Below are 17,699 nucleotides of genomic sequence, written 5' to 3' on the forward strand. Positions count from 1 at the left end.
GTTTATTTAAAAGAAATAAAGCCAAGATGGAGAAATCATGTGTGAAAAACTAAGTACACCCTTACTGCTTCCATAGGAATTAAGAGGCTAAGTAACAGAAAGGGGCTGCTAATCAAATGCCCTTGCTTAATTGATCATCAGCAAGTGTGCCCACCCCTATAAAAGTTGAAATTTTAGGAGTTTGCTGGTCTGGAGCATTCAGGTGTGTTTTAACACAATGCAAAGGAGGAAAGATAACACAATGCTCTTAGAGAAGCAAGTACTGCTGCCCATGAAACTGCAAAGGGTTCTAAGGCCATCTCCATCCAATATCAAGTCCATCATTCTACAGTGAGAAAGATTATTCAAAAGTGGAAAACATTCAAGACAGTTGCCAACCTTCTCAGGAGCAGATATCCCAGCAAACTCACCCCAAAATCAGACCATGCAATGCTCAGAGAAATTGCAAAAAAAAAAACCCAACAACAACCAAGAGGTACATCTCAGGCTCTACAGGCCTCAGTTAGCATGTTAAATGTTAAAATTCATGACAGTACAATTAGAAAAAGACTGAACGATTGTGGTTTGTTTGGAAGCCTCATCTCTCTAGAAAGAACATGGCAGCACAGCTTTGGTTTTCAGAGTTGTATCTGAACGAACCACAAGACTTCTGGAACAATGTCCTTTGGGCAGATGAGAATTACATCCACAACCTTCCTTTTTAATGCACAGGAATAATAAAAAGCTGCAGAACTTTCTGTGGAGTTTACATATTAATGTACCATAAAAAGCTTCAGTTGCTTGATAGCTTCTGTTGCAAAGACTCCATGAGTACTCCAGAGAACAAAAATATCCAGGACAAAGTTCTACCACTCTCTACCATTAACTGTCATCCAGTTGTAAGGTAGTTTGTGAAGCTGGAACTAACCATGGGATTAAATACCATACAATAATGCCCAAATAACATGCTTCTTTAGAGTGCGGTCCTTAACAACTGTAATTTCCTATCTTGAGTGATGTTAAAATCAATGTGTTTTTTGTTAATATATCCTTTACTATACCTTAAAAAACATTTGTACAGCCTGCCATCACCCTATGGCCCACTGCTACATCTAATCCTAATTCAGGGTGTCTTAAATTCTGGGTAAACATGAGCCAAATTTAGGTTTGTGTAGATGTAAATTGCAGTTAACCATTACATGCTGGTGAAACTTTTATGCAGAACGGCAGGGCTAAGGCAGGCAGGGACTAGCATACAATTTCCTTGGCATTATCACAATCTGAGTATTTCATATTGTTGTTTCTGTGTACTCCATGTAGGAGTGATTCTTTTTCTCCGCTCTGAAATGACCTTCACATTGTTTAAAATTATGCAACATTTTGTCTCCCTCAGCACAAGGAAACACTGCATTAAATTCAAAACTCATGCAGTGCGGTTCCATTCACAGAAAGAACACTCATGCTGTTCACTAATGGAAAGGAGGGAGGTGATTTTTGCGGATTCCCCCTTCCCCATGCAGGCCTCTGGAAATCTGCTCTAGAAAAACAGAGAACACTGTGGAACACCATGGAACCTGGCATGCAGGGAGAGAAAGTACAAACTGTCTCCCCACCTTCCATAAAGGGAAACCTTTCACTGGCTTGGAGGCCTTAGTCTTGAAGGAAGGACTCTTTATATGTGATGGAATGGCATCTTTGGCTCCAATCCAATGTCTTTTAAGGCTCAGCCTTACACAAAAAAGTCCTTTAAAAATAATTAAATTAAGGAGATTTCGCATCATAGCTAAAATCACTGAAGGCAATTGAAAACAAAGGGACAAACGTTCATTCTTCCGAATACCACAGCATGTTGTTTTTTTTTAAAAAAAATTGCTATGAAATAAAGTATAAAGTGAATAAATTCCTTGTTGAAAGGTAGGCAAGTTAATCCGTTTTAACCAAGGTACAAGTCTGTGGCAACAAAACATTCTTTAGGGATATCACACTGAAATTCACAGCAGTTATGGAGATTAGCTACAAGACCTGTAGGAATTAGGGAATAAAGCATTCTCATCAAATGAGATTAGGATAAGCAAAAAGCTGAAGTGGCTTTTAAAAAAGATTTCTCTAATATGTTCATTCTTAAATTTCTTGACTCCATGAATATACTACAAGATAAACACTTGCTTTATCCAGTAATTTTGTATCTTGATGCGAGTCTAAAGAATATGATAAATACTTGATTCATGGTTTCAAGACTAACCTTTCATCATACTATGATTGCTTCTCAATGCATCTTGAATTTTCTAAGCAGTTAAAGCAATATTATGTTAATAATCCCTCGTGCTCCTGCTCATGATTTTATATGTTGAATGCAACTTACTTGTTAAGGATTTTGCATCTTTTAGTACTTGAAAAGTTCTCCAGCTGTAGTGACTCTTGGGTAAGAAAAGCAACAGCAAGGTGGAAATAGTTGTTCCAAAGCTAGAGGTCACAAAGATTACAAGAATCATCAGTATTACATGACTGAAACATCTTAACATACGGTAGTTTTTAAAGATGTAATTTATATGCATAATTATTAACAGTAATAAGACATCAAGCTTAGTTTGTTTTTGACAGAAACATTGCATTTTGCCGCACTGTGCACAGTTTTGATTAAACAAACTTGCCCATCTGCACAAATATTGAAATCAAAGGCATTCTGATGATTCAAGCAAAATGGAATGCGGATTCATGAATGTCTGTTTATGTTGTACAGAAAGTCAAAGAAAATCACTAACTTTCTCAAATGGATGCTGAAGTATGGAAATATGTGAAGTGTTCTTTATAGTTCAACTGAACTATGAAAAATGTGCACAAGCAAAATAAAAAGAAAGAAAAGGAATTGGAGTTAGAGGACTTGTGGAAAAGTAAAGCAGTGATATTTCTAAACATACTGTGTCAAGCAAAGTAATAAATTATCTTGCTTGATTAAAACAAAGATAAATTTATAATAAAATTAACTAGATCCCTTAATATCTCTGTATGATTGTGAACAACAGAGCACATTTGTACACAATCCTAAACCATGGTTTAGTGAACATTTGAAATATTGTTATGAGATTTTTGTGGTGTTTTATATGGTCAAACTTAATTTCATTTTTTGTTTGACATCTGGCTTGTAAAAAACAATGGGGGTTATTTTTTCTTGAAAAGTGGTATACAAATAAATTAGATAAATCAATGGTTTAGCACGATGTACAGGGGTAGGAAGGAGCCTGAGCAAAACCACTGGAAGTTGCTGTTTTCCATCTTCACTGTTTCTGGGTTGCTTCTAAGCAAGACTGTTTCTTAAAGCCGTGAACAGCTTCAGACTACAACAGTGGTTTCCAAAGATTTTTTTTCCATGGACCACTTGAAAATTGCTGAAGGTCTTGGTGGATCGCTTAGTGATTTTTCTGCCTGTTGTAGCAACTAATGCACTGTGCCAGATGCTGCATGTTTTTTAATTCTATTTTTTAAATATATGCCACAAGCCACCTGAATGAAGTCTGCAGACCATAGTTTGAAAACCAATATAGATTAGGATACCTAAGGGACTGCTTCCTACCATATGAGGCTATCTCTGAATTCATGAGGAGAGGCCCAGTTGCTTGTACTGCTATTGTGAGGTTGCAATCTTATACCTCAGGGAAGTGAAAATTGTGGCCTTCCAGATGTTTTGGTACTGAAACTTACATTAGCCCCAGCCAATAGTAAGGGCCACAGGTTCTCCATCATTGCTATATCTAATTTCCTAGCTATATCTAATCGCACTGAGCTGATGTGTACTTCAAGAGCCAGCAGAATGCCAGTGCAGATGAGGACTCTCCCCTATCAGCAGGGAAGGCATTCCACAACACTGGTGTCACCAGTGAAAAACCCACTACTGTCCTAACCACAAGCCAATAACTATCAGGTTGCGGCAAAACTAACCGGTTCCCATTTGCTGATCTTTATGCCCTTAATGGGCAATGGAGGGCAGTATGGTTTTTTTCTGGTAGCCAGATCCAACTATTTAGGGCTTTATATGTAAGTAGTTAAACTACAGAGCCTAGGGCTTGCTGATCAGAAGGTCGGCGGTTTGAATCCCCGCGATGGGGTGAGCTCCTGTTGCTCGGTTCCAGCTCCTGCCCACCTAGCAGTTTGAAAGCACGTCCAAGTGCAAGTAGATAAATACATAGCTGTCAACTTTCCCTTTTTTGCGGGAAATTCCCTTATTCCAGCGCCGTTTCCCATTTAAAAAAAAAGGAAAAGTTGACAGCTATGGCCGTTTCCAAATGCAAAAAAAGGAAAGTTGACAACTCTGTAAATAGGTACCACTCCGACTGGAAGGTAAACGACATTTCCGTGTGCTGCTCTGGTTTGCCAGAATCGGCTTAGTCATGCTGGCCACATGACCTGGAAGCTGTACACCGGCTCCCTTGGCCAATAAAGCGAGATGAGCGCCGCAACTCCAGAGTTGTCCGTTACTGGACCTTACGGTCAGGGGTCCCTTTACCTTTACCTACTGTATGTACCGTAAGTAGCAGGACTGTAAAACTGTCTCAGTGGCTAATAGGCAGTCAGTGCAGATCCCTTAGCTAGTCTATGTGACCAATAAGGAACACCACCCACCAGGTTAGGCTGTGGTGCTCTGTCCCAACTGCAGCTTCTGGACCAGCTGCAAGGGAAGGAAGCCTCACATAGAGAGCATTATGATAGTCCAAACATGAGGTTTGGCAAAATTATACCTGCCCAGGAAAGGGAGCAGTTGACATACCAGCTGAAGCTGGTGACAAGTGCTTTTTGCCACAGAGGCCTCCTGGGCGTCCATGGAGAAAGATGGTTGCAAGAGCTGCGTACCGGTTCCTTGAGTGTGAGTGAAACCCCCATCCCAAACAGACAAATCCCCTAATTCTCAGTCCTGGGAAGAACTTATCCAGTGTTAGTGTCTTAGCAGGATTCAGCTACAGTCCATCAAAATAACTAGTAAGTGCTTTCCAAACTTTGGAACATTCTGCCCTGGGATATCCATTTGGCTTTCTACCTGATGGTGTTTTCTGCCAAGAAGAATATCTTCCAGTTCCAGCAAGCCTTTGGCTTAGTTGATTTTTAATTATTGTTCTAGCCCTCCAAGTTTTCTCCCTCACAGCTGATGTGCATGTGTGCTTGTCACCAGCTACCAGTCGTGTGTGTGTGTGTGTGTGTGTGTGTGTGTGTGTGATTTTGACTTGTTTTTGAATTCTGATCTTGTCTGAGCTGCCCCAAGTGCCTCATATTGAGGCACAAATGCAGGGTGTAGACGATTTTTTAAAATAAAGTAAAATGCTCTCCAAGATGACACAATGAGTGAGAAGTGTGGATGCAACTCACAGGGATACTTCAAATGCCTTTTTTTTAATGACTGCAAAATGTGTGGAAAGGATGCATGCGCACACACATATATAAAAATAATAATAATGGAGACAATATTCATGTCTTACCTGCAGCTCAAAGTTGGTTTGATCAAGAAATTTCTTGTTTAGCATATCTGCATACTGATTAATTGCTCGCAGGAAGACTCTGAAAGATCAAGAGAAAATTACATAATTACACACTTAAGACTTTGGCACCTTTGTAAGTTTGGCACCCAAATTAGATATAAATCCAAGACTGTCTGGAAAGTAGAATTTGCTGCAGTTATTAGGAAAGCAGTGAAAACTTACCACTGTTAAATATGCAGAATTATATTCAGATGCTCTCAAAATTAATCAAGGAAATTAGCATATGTAGAATAAAAGAAATAGAAGCAATCCTTTGGAAAAATTATTCATTCTATTTGATTTAATATCATGATATCATAAAAAGATAATTAACAATTCAATTTACTGATAAGCAAAAATTAATTGCTTTTCAAAGTCACATGTACTAATATTATTGGTTTAGAATTAAACTCTACTTAAGTAGAATCAACAGCTGGTGAACAATGGATTGAACTTCTACTTATATAGCAGTACATTAAAAAGAGGAGAAACATAGTTTACACTGGGTACAAACAAAACATCCCTTAACAGGTATTATATACAAAACTGTACATTCTTGCAAAGAGTAAACCAATCTTCAGTGCCCAGATTTTTGCTTTCCAGGCAAATGTTTCAGCAGCAAATTGTTTAATTGGTGTTATTAGGATGTCAACTAATGACTTGGTAAACTGACATGTCCTTTGAATAGGCTGCAGACGCTGTAGGTTGGTGTCATTATCTCTGAAAGCATGGCAATAATAAAGGTCAGACTCTTTCTAAACGACCTCTCTCTTTTTGCACAATAGTTATCTGTAGAAAGAGTGACTCACATTAGGACACAGATAATAAACTTAATTACTCCTAATACATTTCAGTATCCTGCAATAAAAAGAGTCTGGAAACTGAGGACATATGGCATTTTGACAGGTCCTTTACAGAAAAGTCAAGGATCACTAGGTGAGTTAAGGACAAACGCACAATATAAACTTGAATCTGTGTTCCTTTTTGCTCTGGATTCTTCCTAAGGATGAACATCTATGTTCTCTCCTACCTCAGACACTTTACAGACAGGACCCAGCATTTGATATTTGCTCATATATATATATTTATTGCCCATGGATTACTGCTATAACAAAAAATATGTAATTTATTTTTAAAGAAAGTCTGTCTCATTTTCCAAATGCACATAATTCCACATACACAATCCTGTTTTGCAAAAACAAACGGGGGGTGGGGATACACATTTATGTTTAGAAAATTGTTTACTAAGTTGAACTATTGGCTTATCTGCCCAGTATTTGTATTCTAACCAGCAATAAGAGAAACAAAGGATGTTGCCTGCAGTTATTTTAGGCCTATCTTGTGAGGAAGCTACAGCACTGTGAATGGTACAGAGATGCAGCAAGAAGGGCGACAGCTCCAACAGTAGAAAGACCCTCAAAAGGTAAGACAGCCAGGTATGTTACGTTCCTGTGTAAATTCAACGTCAGGGAGAAAAGAAACAATATCAAATCCCCTTCCTACACCATTAAAATAATCCAGTTGCTGCCTAGGCAGCCAGTGTTTAGACACCAGGTTTCATTCTTAAGCCACTGGGCAGCAGGGTTAGTATTTGAGATTTATTTCAAGTACAGTGGTGCCTCGCAAGACGAAAAGAATTCGTTCTGCGAGTGTTGTCGTATAGCGAATTTTTCGTCTTGCGAAGCACCAACGGGAAAATAGCGGTTTGACGGGAAAATTTTTTTTTTCCGTCTTGCAAGGCAAGCCCATTGACATTTGCGTCTTGCGAGACAGCCTTCCGCTAGCGAATGCCTTTCGTCTAGCGAGTTTTTCGTCTAGCGAGGCATTCATCTAGTGGGGCACCACTGTACTGTTTCTATTGTGCTTGTATCATTATTTCTGTCTCCTGGGAATTTTACTGTCACCCATCCAGAGGTCTATGGATGTAGGGCGGGATATGAATAGACTAAACCAGGCATCCCCAAACTCGGACCTCCAGATGTTTTGGGACTACAATTCCCATCATCCCTGACCACTGGTCCTGTTAGCTAGGGATGATAGGAGTTGTAGTCCCAAAACATCTGGAGGTCCGAGTTTGGAGATGCCTGGACTAAACCGATAAATCGGCATGGTACTGCAAGAAACCTCAAGCCAAAATGGTGGAAGACAGGCAACTCACATGTGGTGAACCTATCAGAAACCTAGAGTAGCTCAGAGCTATTTTCTTGCTTTTTAAGCAGGTGACATGTCTTCTTGTGTGTTTTTGCCAAGTTCTACCCTACCCCCCACTTTATGAGTGTAAAAAGCTTACACCATTATCCCAAAGGAACAAGATGTCCTCAACTCGATTCTCTGTTTCCCCCACAGAATTCAGATAATTAGACAAGAGGGTAAAAGTACAGATACAAGTGGACAGAGAAATTGACAAGGAGCTGCAATTTACCTATGAATTTACTGTAAAAAAATGTTGGACATAACTCTTTACCAGTACTTTTTTTGGAAAAAGGCATCTGAAGAACTAGTCAAACAGAGGTGACAAAATATTAAGCTCTAGGGCTAATTGACAGATTAAACAGTCATTGGGTCCAGATGGCATACACCAGAGCATTTGTATTCAAATCTGAAATTGTTAGTACTTTAACAAGCATTTACAACTTGACACCATGATCGGCTTCTTTACCAGAAGCCAATTTAGAAAAAGGAATAAGAAATAAACAGAAAATTAAAGGCAAGTTAGCCTAACAGCTGTCCTGTCCAAGGTAAACTGAAAAGTGCCGATATTCAAATTATCAGCCATATAGAACAGGCTTCCGAACCTAGAGGGGGCTGTTGTAGACTGCAGCTCCCATCATCCCTGGCTATGGGTTTTATTAACTGAGGCCAGTTGGAGCTGAAGTTCAGCAATACCTGAAAGGCACCAATTGGGGGAGGCTAATATAGAAGGTGAAAATATTGCTGAGGAAGAATCACCATGGATTCTTAAAGAAAAAGAAATCATGCATTACTCTTTTTTTTAGTATTATTGCAGTGTTTCAAGAAACACACAGGTTAGAGTGATGCAGAAAACATAATACTTGGACTTAATTTTTTTCAAAAATGTTCTTTGCCTTAGGCTCTGATGTAAACTTAGGGGACGCGGGTGGCACTGATCTAAACTACTGAGCCTCTTGGGCTTGCCGATCCGAAAGTTGGCAGTTCGAATCTGTGCGACGGGTTGAGCTCCCGTTGCTCTGTCCCAACTTCTGCCAACCTAGCAATTCGAAAGCACGTCAGCACAAGTGAATGGGTACCACTGCAGCAGAAAGGTCAACGGCATTTCCATGTGCTCTAGCACTCATCACAGTCCTCTGTGTGCCAGTAGCGGTTTAATGTATCCTAATATCTGTTGGAAGTCACCCACAGTGGCTGGGGAAACTCAGCCAGATGGGCGGGGTACAAATAATAAATTATTCTTATTATATTATTATAGCCATGCTGGCCGCATGACCCGGAAAGCTGTCTGTGGACAAACACCGACTCCCTCGGCCTGAAAAGCGAGATGAGCACCACACCCCATAGTCACCTTTGACTGGACTTAACTGTCTAGGGGTCCTTTAACTTTTTACCTTTACCTATGTAAACTTAACAATTAAAGTTACAAGTACCGGTAGGTAGCCATGTTGGTCTGCCGTAGTCAAAACAAAATAAAAAAATTCCTTCCAGTAGCACCTTAGAGACCAACTAAGTTTGTTATTGGTATGAGCTTTCGTGTGCATGTACACTTCTTCAGATATTTTTTACTGTAAGTACCACATGATCACATACTCTTCTTTAGCTATGGTTTGTCTTACTGTTATGCAGAAAATAAAAAGTAATGGTTAGTAATTGCTTTTTCTAAATAAAGACATGGTTATGTGGGATTATACCTAAAAATAATGTTGCTATATGACGTTCTAGATTCTGCACAATGCTGGAATTTTCTATTTTATTTTTTACCATTTCGAATTGCCTTTAAAACTACTGTTTTATAACGATTTAATCACAGTGCTTACAAATAAGACTGACACATTTATGCATTGACTGGCAGACAAAACAGCAACAGAAGGAGATACATTAGGCTATAATTTATTACACTTAACTGGGTGACTCAACAATATGCAGCAGCAGCACTATTTAGATACAAAACACTAAGAATTAGAACATTAAACGCCTTCATAATATGTACTCTGTTATTTTCAAGAGAGCACATGATTGGGTGCTAGCACTACTGTAATTTATTTAAAATATTTGTATATCACTTTATATTGTTATTGGCTCCCCAGGGAGCTTAGAAGAAAATACTGAGTATTTTTTTTGTGGGGGGGATCTCAACTCCAATAAGATCCAAGGCCAGCTACACATCCTCATGTGACAATCAGCATTGGAGAGCCTGAAGAAAATGTTCATGCTCCAGTGTAGGCATTCACATTCGATTATTCTTACCTTAACAAAACAGGCTTGTAAGGGTGAGATGAGCCTGGTACAGCCAGAAAATACTGTCAGGAGTTGCTGACCACAGTATAACTGTGGTCCCTCCAGAAAGAGACTTCCAGGTCTGACCTAGTTCCACCCACCCTCTTAGGTGGGAAGGACTATATAGGAATTTCTTTTCCAGATGAGGGAGCTGCAGCCCAAGAGGAAAAGAGCTACTCCAAAGAAATTCAAATCTCCAGAGCCTGATGAGCTGCACTCAAGGGTACTACAGGAGCTTGCAGATATAATCTCAGAGCCTCTGTCTCTAATCTTTGAAAATTCTTGAAGAATAGGTGAGGTCCACATCTTTTATTTTAAAAAAGGGCAGGGGAGGGAGAAGATCCAGGTAAGTACCGACCAATCAGTTTGACATCAATACCAGGAAAGGTCCTATAACAGATAATTCAACAGTCAGTCTACGAGCACTTTGAAAAGGATGCTGTGATTAATAACATCTAGAATGGGTTTCTCAAAAACAAGTCATGCCAGATGAATTTCATTTTTGGAGGGATACAGTGGCAAGCTTGGTGGATCAGGGCAATGAAATAAATTATAATATTTATTATTTCCAATTACAGGTGGGTAGCCATGTTGGTCTGCCATAGAAAGCTCATACCAAGAACACGAAACTCATACCAAGAACAAACTTAGTTGGTCTCTATGGTGCTACTGGAAAGAAATTTTTATTGTTTTTATTATTTCCAAGTCACCTTCAAAGGTATCCCCACATAGCGTGCATTGCAGTAGTTGGGATTCCAGATTACCATAATGGATTGGAGAACTGAGTCAAAACTAACAAAACGAATTTCAGCAGAGTCAAACGTAAGGTCCTACATTTAGGCAGGAGGAACCAGCAGCACAAATACGAGATGGGGGACACCTGGCTTCCCAGCGGTACTTGTGGAAAGGATCTAGGACAGGGGTCAGCAAACATTTCTACCAGCGGGACAGCTCACTGTCGCTCAAATCTTCTGGTGGGCCAGACCACCCACCCATGCACACAGACACACACCCCAGTGGAGGGGGGCTTCTCTCTCCCCCAGCCCCTCCTCCCTGCTTTCCTACCTCCTCTGGCGGCATTTGGGAGTCAGTGGCGGTGGCAGTGCCACTGGTTTCTGGGAGAGCTTTCCCAGGCACCACGCACGGGGCCAGCAGGTGTGCCAAGCTCTGTCCAAAGCCCTGCAACACACACCCTGGCTTCTCCGCCACGGCCCCAACACTGGCCAATCCGAAGCCTTGCTGCCCACATGCTGAGGAAACCCAACGTGGCATCGAATTGGCCAGTGTTGCCACCCACCCAGAGGCGTCCGTGGCTTCGGATTGGCTGCGGGAACTTCTACAGCCAATCCGAAACTATGCCGGGTTTCCTCGGCACACTGGCGGTGAGGCTTGGATTGGCCAGAATCGCTGCCTGCCGAGAGGCGTCGACGGCTTCAGATTGGCTGCGGGAGCTTCCTGAAGCCAATCTGAAGCCGCCCACGTGCCCATCGCGGAATTCAGTCGCTGTGCGGGTACTGACCATGCGGGCGGCAGGGTCCTCGGGCCAGATTAAAGAGCCCCTTAGGCCTTATCCGGCCCACCGGCCTTAGTTTGCCGACCCCTGATCTAGGACCTTAGCAGACCACAACCTTAACATGAGTCAATAGTGTGATGCAGCTGCAAACAACAACAAAAAACCTAATGCTATTCTAGGTTGAATCAACAGTATAATGTCCAGATTAAGAGAAGGAATAGTACTTGGTCAGACTACTTGGAGTACTGTGCCCAGTTTTGGGTGCCACAATTTAAGAAGGATATTGACAAGCTGGAATGTGTGCAGAGGAGGGCGACCAGGATGGTGCAGGGTCTGGAAACCAAGCATTTGAGAGTGTTGGGTATGTTTAGCCAGGAAAAGAGAAGACAGAGAGGAGATATAATGACCATGTTCAAATATCTAAATGGCTGTCACATGGGAGATGGAGCAAGCTTGTTTTCTCCTGTTCTGGAGGTTAGGACCTGAACGAATGGATTCAAGTTCAAAGAAAGGAGGTTATGACTAAACATCAGGAATAACTTTTTGATGGTAAGTGCTGTTCAACAGTGAAATAGACTCCCCCGGGAGGCGATGGGCTCTCCATCAGAGCTTTTAAAGCAGAGGCTAGATGGCCATCTGTCATGGATGCTTTAGTTGAGATTCCTGCATTGCAGGGTGTTGGACTAGATGACCCTCAGAGTCCCTCCCAATTCTATATCAGTTTTTATTCTCTGTTCCTGTTACTTTTGTTATTCTGTGTTATGCACTAACATTCAAACCATTATCAGTGCCCAGAGGAGCAAATCTGTCATAATATATAAAAAACCAGATGGAGAAATGGATAGGAATATAAAGTATAAAACAGTGTTTTCTTGTCCTTCTCCAAGGGTGTAATAGAAAATAGCAATACAGTTGTAGAATCTGTTCTGCTTTGTTGGTCTGAGAGTACTTGTGCTGCTGACATTGCTGTAAATGGATCGCTAATGCTAGGAAAGAGAAAAACCTTTACTGAAGCTTTAGGTAATCTTCCTTTTGAGCCACACAATAGCTGTCACATTTTAAAGAGATATAAGAACTTTTTAGAGAGTGAGAGGAGGGAGTCATTGAATGGAGCCTGTACAACACAAACTGCATTGGCAGAAGGTGGGGAGGAAGAAAACCCTAAAGTCCTAATTCAATATATAAATATTGGCCTATACTTTCTTCTCAGTACCAAACATTTGTGATAAAATACAGATTTTATTTCATTTGTACACAAAAAACAAGTTGCCTGATGTGCTCATTAAGATTTGATAGCTGAAAAGACACACTCTGCTAAGATCAGCTGCAGTGCTAACCTAAGCTAAGTAGCTCCACAAAGCCCTGCTGCCCTTCAAGCTCACAAGGAGACCTTCCCTGGAGCCCAAAATCAGTTGTCTTCAGGCTCTGAGGTGGGTCTCCTTGGGAGCCACTAGGACTCTCCAGGGTGCTCCCCACTACACACAATTCTGTGTATGCGTGTGGAGCCCTGGAATGGAACCCCTGCGTAAATGGGGAGGCACCTGTATTTGTTTCAATCATCTTTGCTATGGAGCAATGGCCACACTATTTTTGCCTTTTTCCTCATTTAAGGCATGAAAGCAAATGAATTTGCTACTTCATCATTTTCTATCTCTCTTCCCTGCCTTAAATCAAAGCAATACACTGCAGCTTCCATGAATTTATGTGATGTTTCCTGCAAAGATCCCTAATAATCTATGTAGAAGGAATGAGTGTATGTGTTAAAAACAGAAATCACTCCCTAACATCCTAGATACAGTTACTAGATATGGCTGCTAGGAAAGCATGAAGATCACTTGCAGAAACCTGTCTAGCTGCAAAGCTTAACCTACATTCAGCCCTCAGGAAAACTTGTTTACTATGACAAGATTTGAAAACCAAGATGTTAACAAGACGTACACACATCAGCTTGGTATATAGTAAAATAACCTTGCCTTGCCCCTTTCTTCTTCTAGCAATAGCTATGTGTTGGTTATGTCAGACAAGATCAGAGTATCTACAACATATGGTGCTCAAGTCATGCACACAGAAGAAACTATTTTTTTAATAAACATATTTCTGAGCTGAATTTTGGTTGTACTTGCTCCCCTCCTAAAAAAAAGCAGTAATTTCATACATTTCCCAACATTAACTCATCTACCTTCCATAGAACAAATAATTTACATAATTTCCCCTTCACATTTTAAAGCAACCCTATAAATAGAAATTGCTGCTATGATAACCTCAAGACATTTGAGAGTTCTTATATTAAACAGTCATGTCAGCTTATGAAGAATGGAAAATACTAGGTATGTACATGCACTCGTTTTAACCAAGAACATAGACAGGTAAAGGTAAAGGGACCCCTGACCATTAGGTCCAGTCGTGGACGACTCTGGGGTTGCGGCGTTCATCTTGCGTTACTGGCCGAGGGAGCCGGCGTACAGCTTCCGGGTCATGTGGCCAGCATGACAAAGCTGCTTCTGGCAAACCAGAGCAGCGCATGGAAACGCTGTTTACCTTCCCGCCGGAGAGGTACCTATTTATTTACTTGCACTTTGACGACTTCCGGCGGCGACGACATCGCGGAGCGGTCGTGGGTTGCCTCGGCTGCGAGGCGACCCAGTCCGTCCCGGGGGTTGGAGCCCCGCTACCGCAAAGCGGGGCTCCGATGGGGTGCGGGAAGAGCGTCCCGCACCCTGGGCTCCCCGGCTATGCCCACTATGGCTCCGAACCCTTCCCTCGCTCCCCCTGTAAAGGGGGAGTGGGGGTGAAGGGAAAACGGAGCCGGGCTTCAGGGGACATGCCCCAACCGGGACGCGAAGCGGCGGTTGCCCCCGCGATGAGCGTTAACGTTCTACCTGTCAAAGTTGGAGTTTAAGAATCCCGGTGTCGTGAGTATTGGATTGGATCTGTTTTTGTGCTTTGTTGACGACCTGGGGGACATTTGGAAAGGGAGCCTGCCTTTTTCCCCTCGGGAGATAGAAAATAACCAGCTTAAGAGACTGCTGTTACAGCGATGGCTACAAAGTATTTAAAATTTGACAAGTGAGACTTTTGGATTTCCCTTTGGGGATTAAACAGGAGGACAGTATCTCTTTTTAAAATTTTCGATTCTTGCGCCCTGGATTCAGGGAAAATGGCCGTGAAAGACTTGGACTGAATGGAAAGTTACTGGCAAGATGGAGAAGTCTGAGAACCGAAACTGCAATTTGACACCTATGCCCGCTTCTGCCATGCTCGGCTTTGTTTTTGACTTGGTTATGAACTGTGAAAGGACCCATGAAGAAAGGATTATTTTATTGAGACTGGAACTGCTCAACCGAAAATTGGAAATATTGAACTGTCATATGTCAAAAAAGCTATATCCCACAGAGGAGACTGTACAGGAAATGGCTGTATTGGAGGAGAGCCTTGGCACAGAACTGAAGGGGCTGATTGAACAACAGGATGAAAAGGTATGGCTACTCCGGAGTAATGGATCGTCTTTTGGGGGTGGCAGACCCAGGATGGAGAAAATTGTTATATCTAACTCCCAAGGTGAGAGCTTGGGAGCGAAGGTGAGAACTTTATGTTTATGTCTACAAATAAAAGAAGAATGTGATGATGAACCGGAGAGGCTGGGAGAAAAGGTGCGCACCCTGATGTTCTATGCAAGGACTATTTTGGATTTAGTCTGGATCTGTGGTTATGTAAAGAAAAAGGATACTTCGAGGAGCAGCTCTGGAGCAAGACGACCAAAGAAAATGGACAGAAGGGGGATAGGGTGAACGATATTAAGGTATAAAGGCAAAGAATGTATTATGGTAACCTGAAACCGGTGTGTCAAGACTTTAAGCTTTTAGAGAAAGAAAAGAGGTATTTTAAATTTTTGTTATTAACAGCAGTTATAGTGAATGAAGATATTTGTTATGATGCATATTGAAAATAAGGGGATAAGAACTAGAATCTTGTGTGGAATTAATATGAAGTTATAACATGTTTTGATTTATGTTAAGTTAAGAATGGGAAAATATTGTTTATTACGAAACAGGATTTGTTAAAAAGAAGCTTTTGAATTTTAATTTTTAGATATTTGGATTTTTTAAGATTATGATGGTATAAGATGTTATTAAAGTAATATTTGGGATTGGAACCGAAGGTGAAAAGGCAGGGGAAGTCTGTACCAAGATTCGACCAAGAATTTTTTTTTTACAGCATAAGAAAAAGAATTATTGGTATTTGTGTATTTGTTTACTTCTAGTTGGGGGTGGGTTAATGTGGGTGTTATATTTGTATGTTGTTTGTTGTAAAACCAATAAATTCTTATAAAAAAAAATACTTGCACTTTGACGTTGCACTTCAAACTGCTAGGTGGGCAGGAGCTGGGACTGAGCAAAGGGAGCTCACCACGTCGCGGGGATTCGAACCGCCGACCTTCTGATCCGCAAGCCCTAGGCTCTGTGATTTAACCCACAGCGCCACCCACGTCCCGCATAGATACATAGAACATAGATATAGCTTCTCAAATTAACAACTAGGCCCAGTTCATTCACAGATACAGTTTAGAATATATCCCAGAGAAGGGCTAAGAACTAAAAGCGCAAAAATAATAATCCATTTTTTCAGGATGTGTCAATGAACTTAACTGTTTTAAACACACAAGTTCAAAGCAATTTTTAGAAAAGCTCTGTAGTGACACGTCTGCATTTCCACTGCAAAATAAAAGGTGACTGCCTGACCCTCAAGTTCAAGGTATTGTAGAAGCTCTTGTAGGGAAGGATTTGTTGTTGTTCAGTCGTGTCCGACTCTTCGTGACCCCATGGACCAGAGCACGCCAGGCACGCCTGTCTTTCACTGCCTCCCGCAGTTTGGTCAGACTCATGTTGGTAGCCTCGAGAACACTGTCCAACCATCTCGTCTTCTGTCGTCCCCTTCCCCTTGTGCCCTCAATCTTTCCCAGCATCAGGGTCTTTTCCAGGGAGTCTTCTCTTCTCATGAGGTGGCCAAAGTATTGGAGCCTCAGCTTCAGGATCAGTCCTTCCAGTGAGCACTCAGGGCTGATTTCCTTCAGAATGGATAGGTTTGATGATCTTGCAGTCCATGGGACTCTCAAGAGTCTCCTCCAGCACCATAATTCAAAAGCATCAATTCTTCGGCGATCAGCCTTCTTTATGGTCCAGCTCTCACTTCCATACATCACTACTGGGAAAACAATGGCTTTAACTATACAGACCTTTGTTGGCAAGGTGATGTCTCTGCTTTTTAAGATGCTGTCTAGGTTTGTCATTGCTTTTCTCCCAAGAAGCAGGTGTGTTCTAATTTCGTGACTGCTGTCACCATCTGCAGTGATCATGGAACCCAAGAAAGTAAAATCTCTCACTGCCTCCATTTCTTCCCCTTCTATTTGCCAGGAGGTGATGGGACCAGTGGCCATGATCTTAGTTTTTTTGATGTTGAGCTTCAGACCATATTTTACGCTCTCCTCTTTCACCCTCATTAAAATGTTCTTTAATTCCTCCTCACTTTCTGCCATCAAGGTTGTGTCATCAGCATATCTGAGGTTGTTGATATGCAACAACACAAAGGATTGAGAAAGGGCAGTATAGGATGTGCCTTAGGATTTTCAATTCAGTATTCTTCTGATAACATAAAATTGCAGTGGTGTCACTGATATACTGAAATGTACATGATTTGTTTAAATAATGTCTGGAAACACAGAAGAAAAACAAGTCAACCTGTGGCTTCAATCATCTTGGTATACAAGGTTGAGGTTGCCCCCAGTTTTTCACTGGTCATCACTAGGCTCCTTGAGAAGTTTTAAGTGTCAGCTAGAAACTAGTGGGAGTTTGAAGTGTTGTTAATGGATAACTTTGCAGCTCACCTCTCACAAACATGAATCATTTGGGTAAAACAAAAAAATCAGACAGGGTAAAAAGAAAACTTATATTAGCATTGACACTTCACACACTTTGGAAGAACCTACTACTTAATACTTATTTAAAGCAAAATAAGAGTTGTTTGATTGTTCCAGTGTATCTTTTAGAGCTACATCTATGTTTTATTGCAGTAATGGCTTAGTGATTCTAGATTTCTTAATTAACTATCCAGGGTTAACAGTTTGTGAAAATAAACTTAGACCACTGTGAATAGGGGGTTTAACACAAAAGTAATTTCATAGTACCTGAATTAAGAGTTCCAGGGTTCATGAAGTATAATTTCTGCACCTGGACCTG

At 41.2% G+C, this 17,699-nt stretch overlaps 1 protein-coding gene across 1 annotated transcript in view; it reads right to left on the bottom strand.

The window, feature by feature from the left end:
• The window catches only part of DOCK1 (dedicator of cytokinesis 1), a 355,108-nt gene that overhangs the window by 87,224 nt on the left and 250,185 nt on the right, over nt 1-17,699 (bottom strand). Inside the window, exons 30-31 of the mRNA XM_033149416.1 lie at nt 5,445-5,523; nt 2,342-2,442 (exon numbers count right to left, since the gene is read on the bottom strand). Coding sequence (XP_033005307.1) covers nt 2,342-2,442; nt 5,445-5,523 — 180 coding nt within the window. The remainder of the gene's footprint in view (nt 1-2,341; nt 2,443-5,444; nt 5,524-17,699) is intronic.

Source organism: Lacerta agilis, chromosome 5 (genome assembly GCF_009819535.1).
Source record: "Lacerta agilis isolate rLacAgi1 chromosome 5, rLacAgi1.pri, whole genome shotgun sequence".
Classification (NCBI taxonomy): domain Eukaryota; kingdom Metazoa; phylum Chordata; class Lepidosauria; order Squamata; family Lacertidae; genus Lacerta; species Lacerta agilis.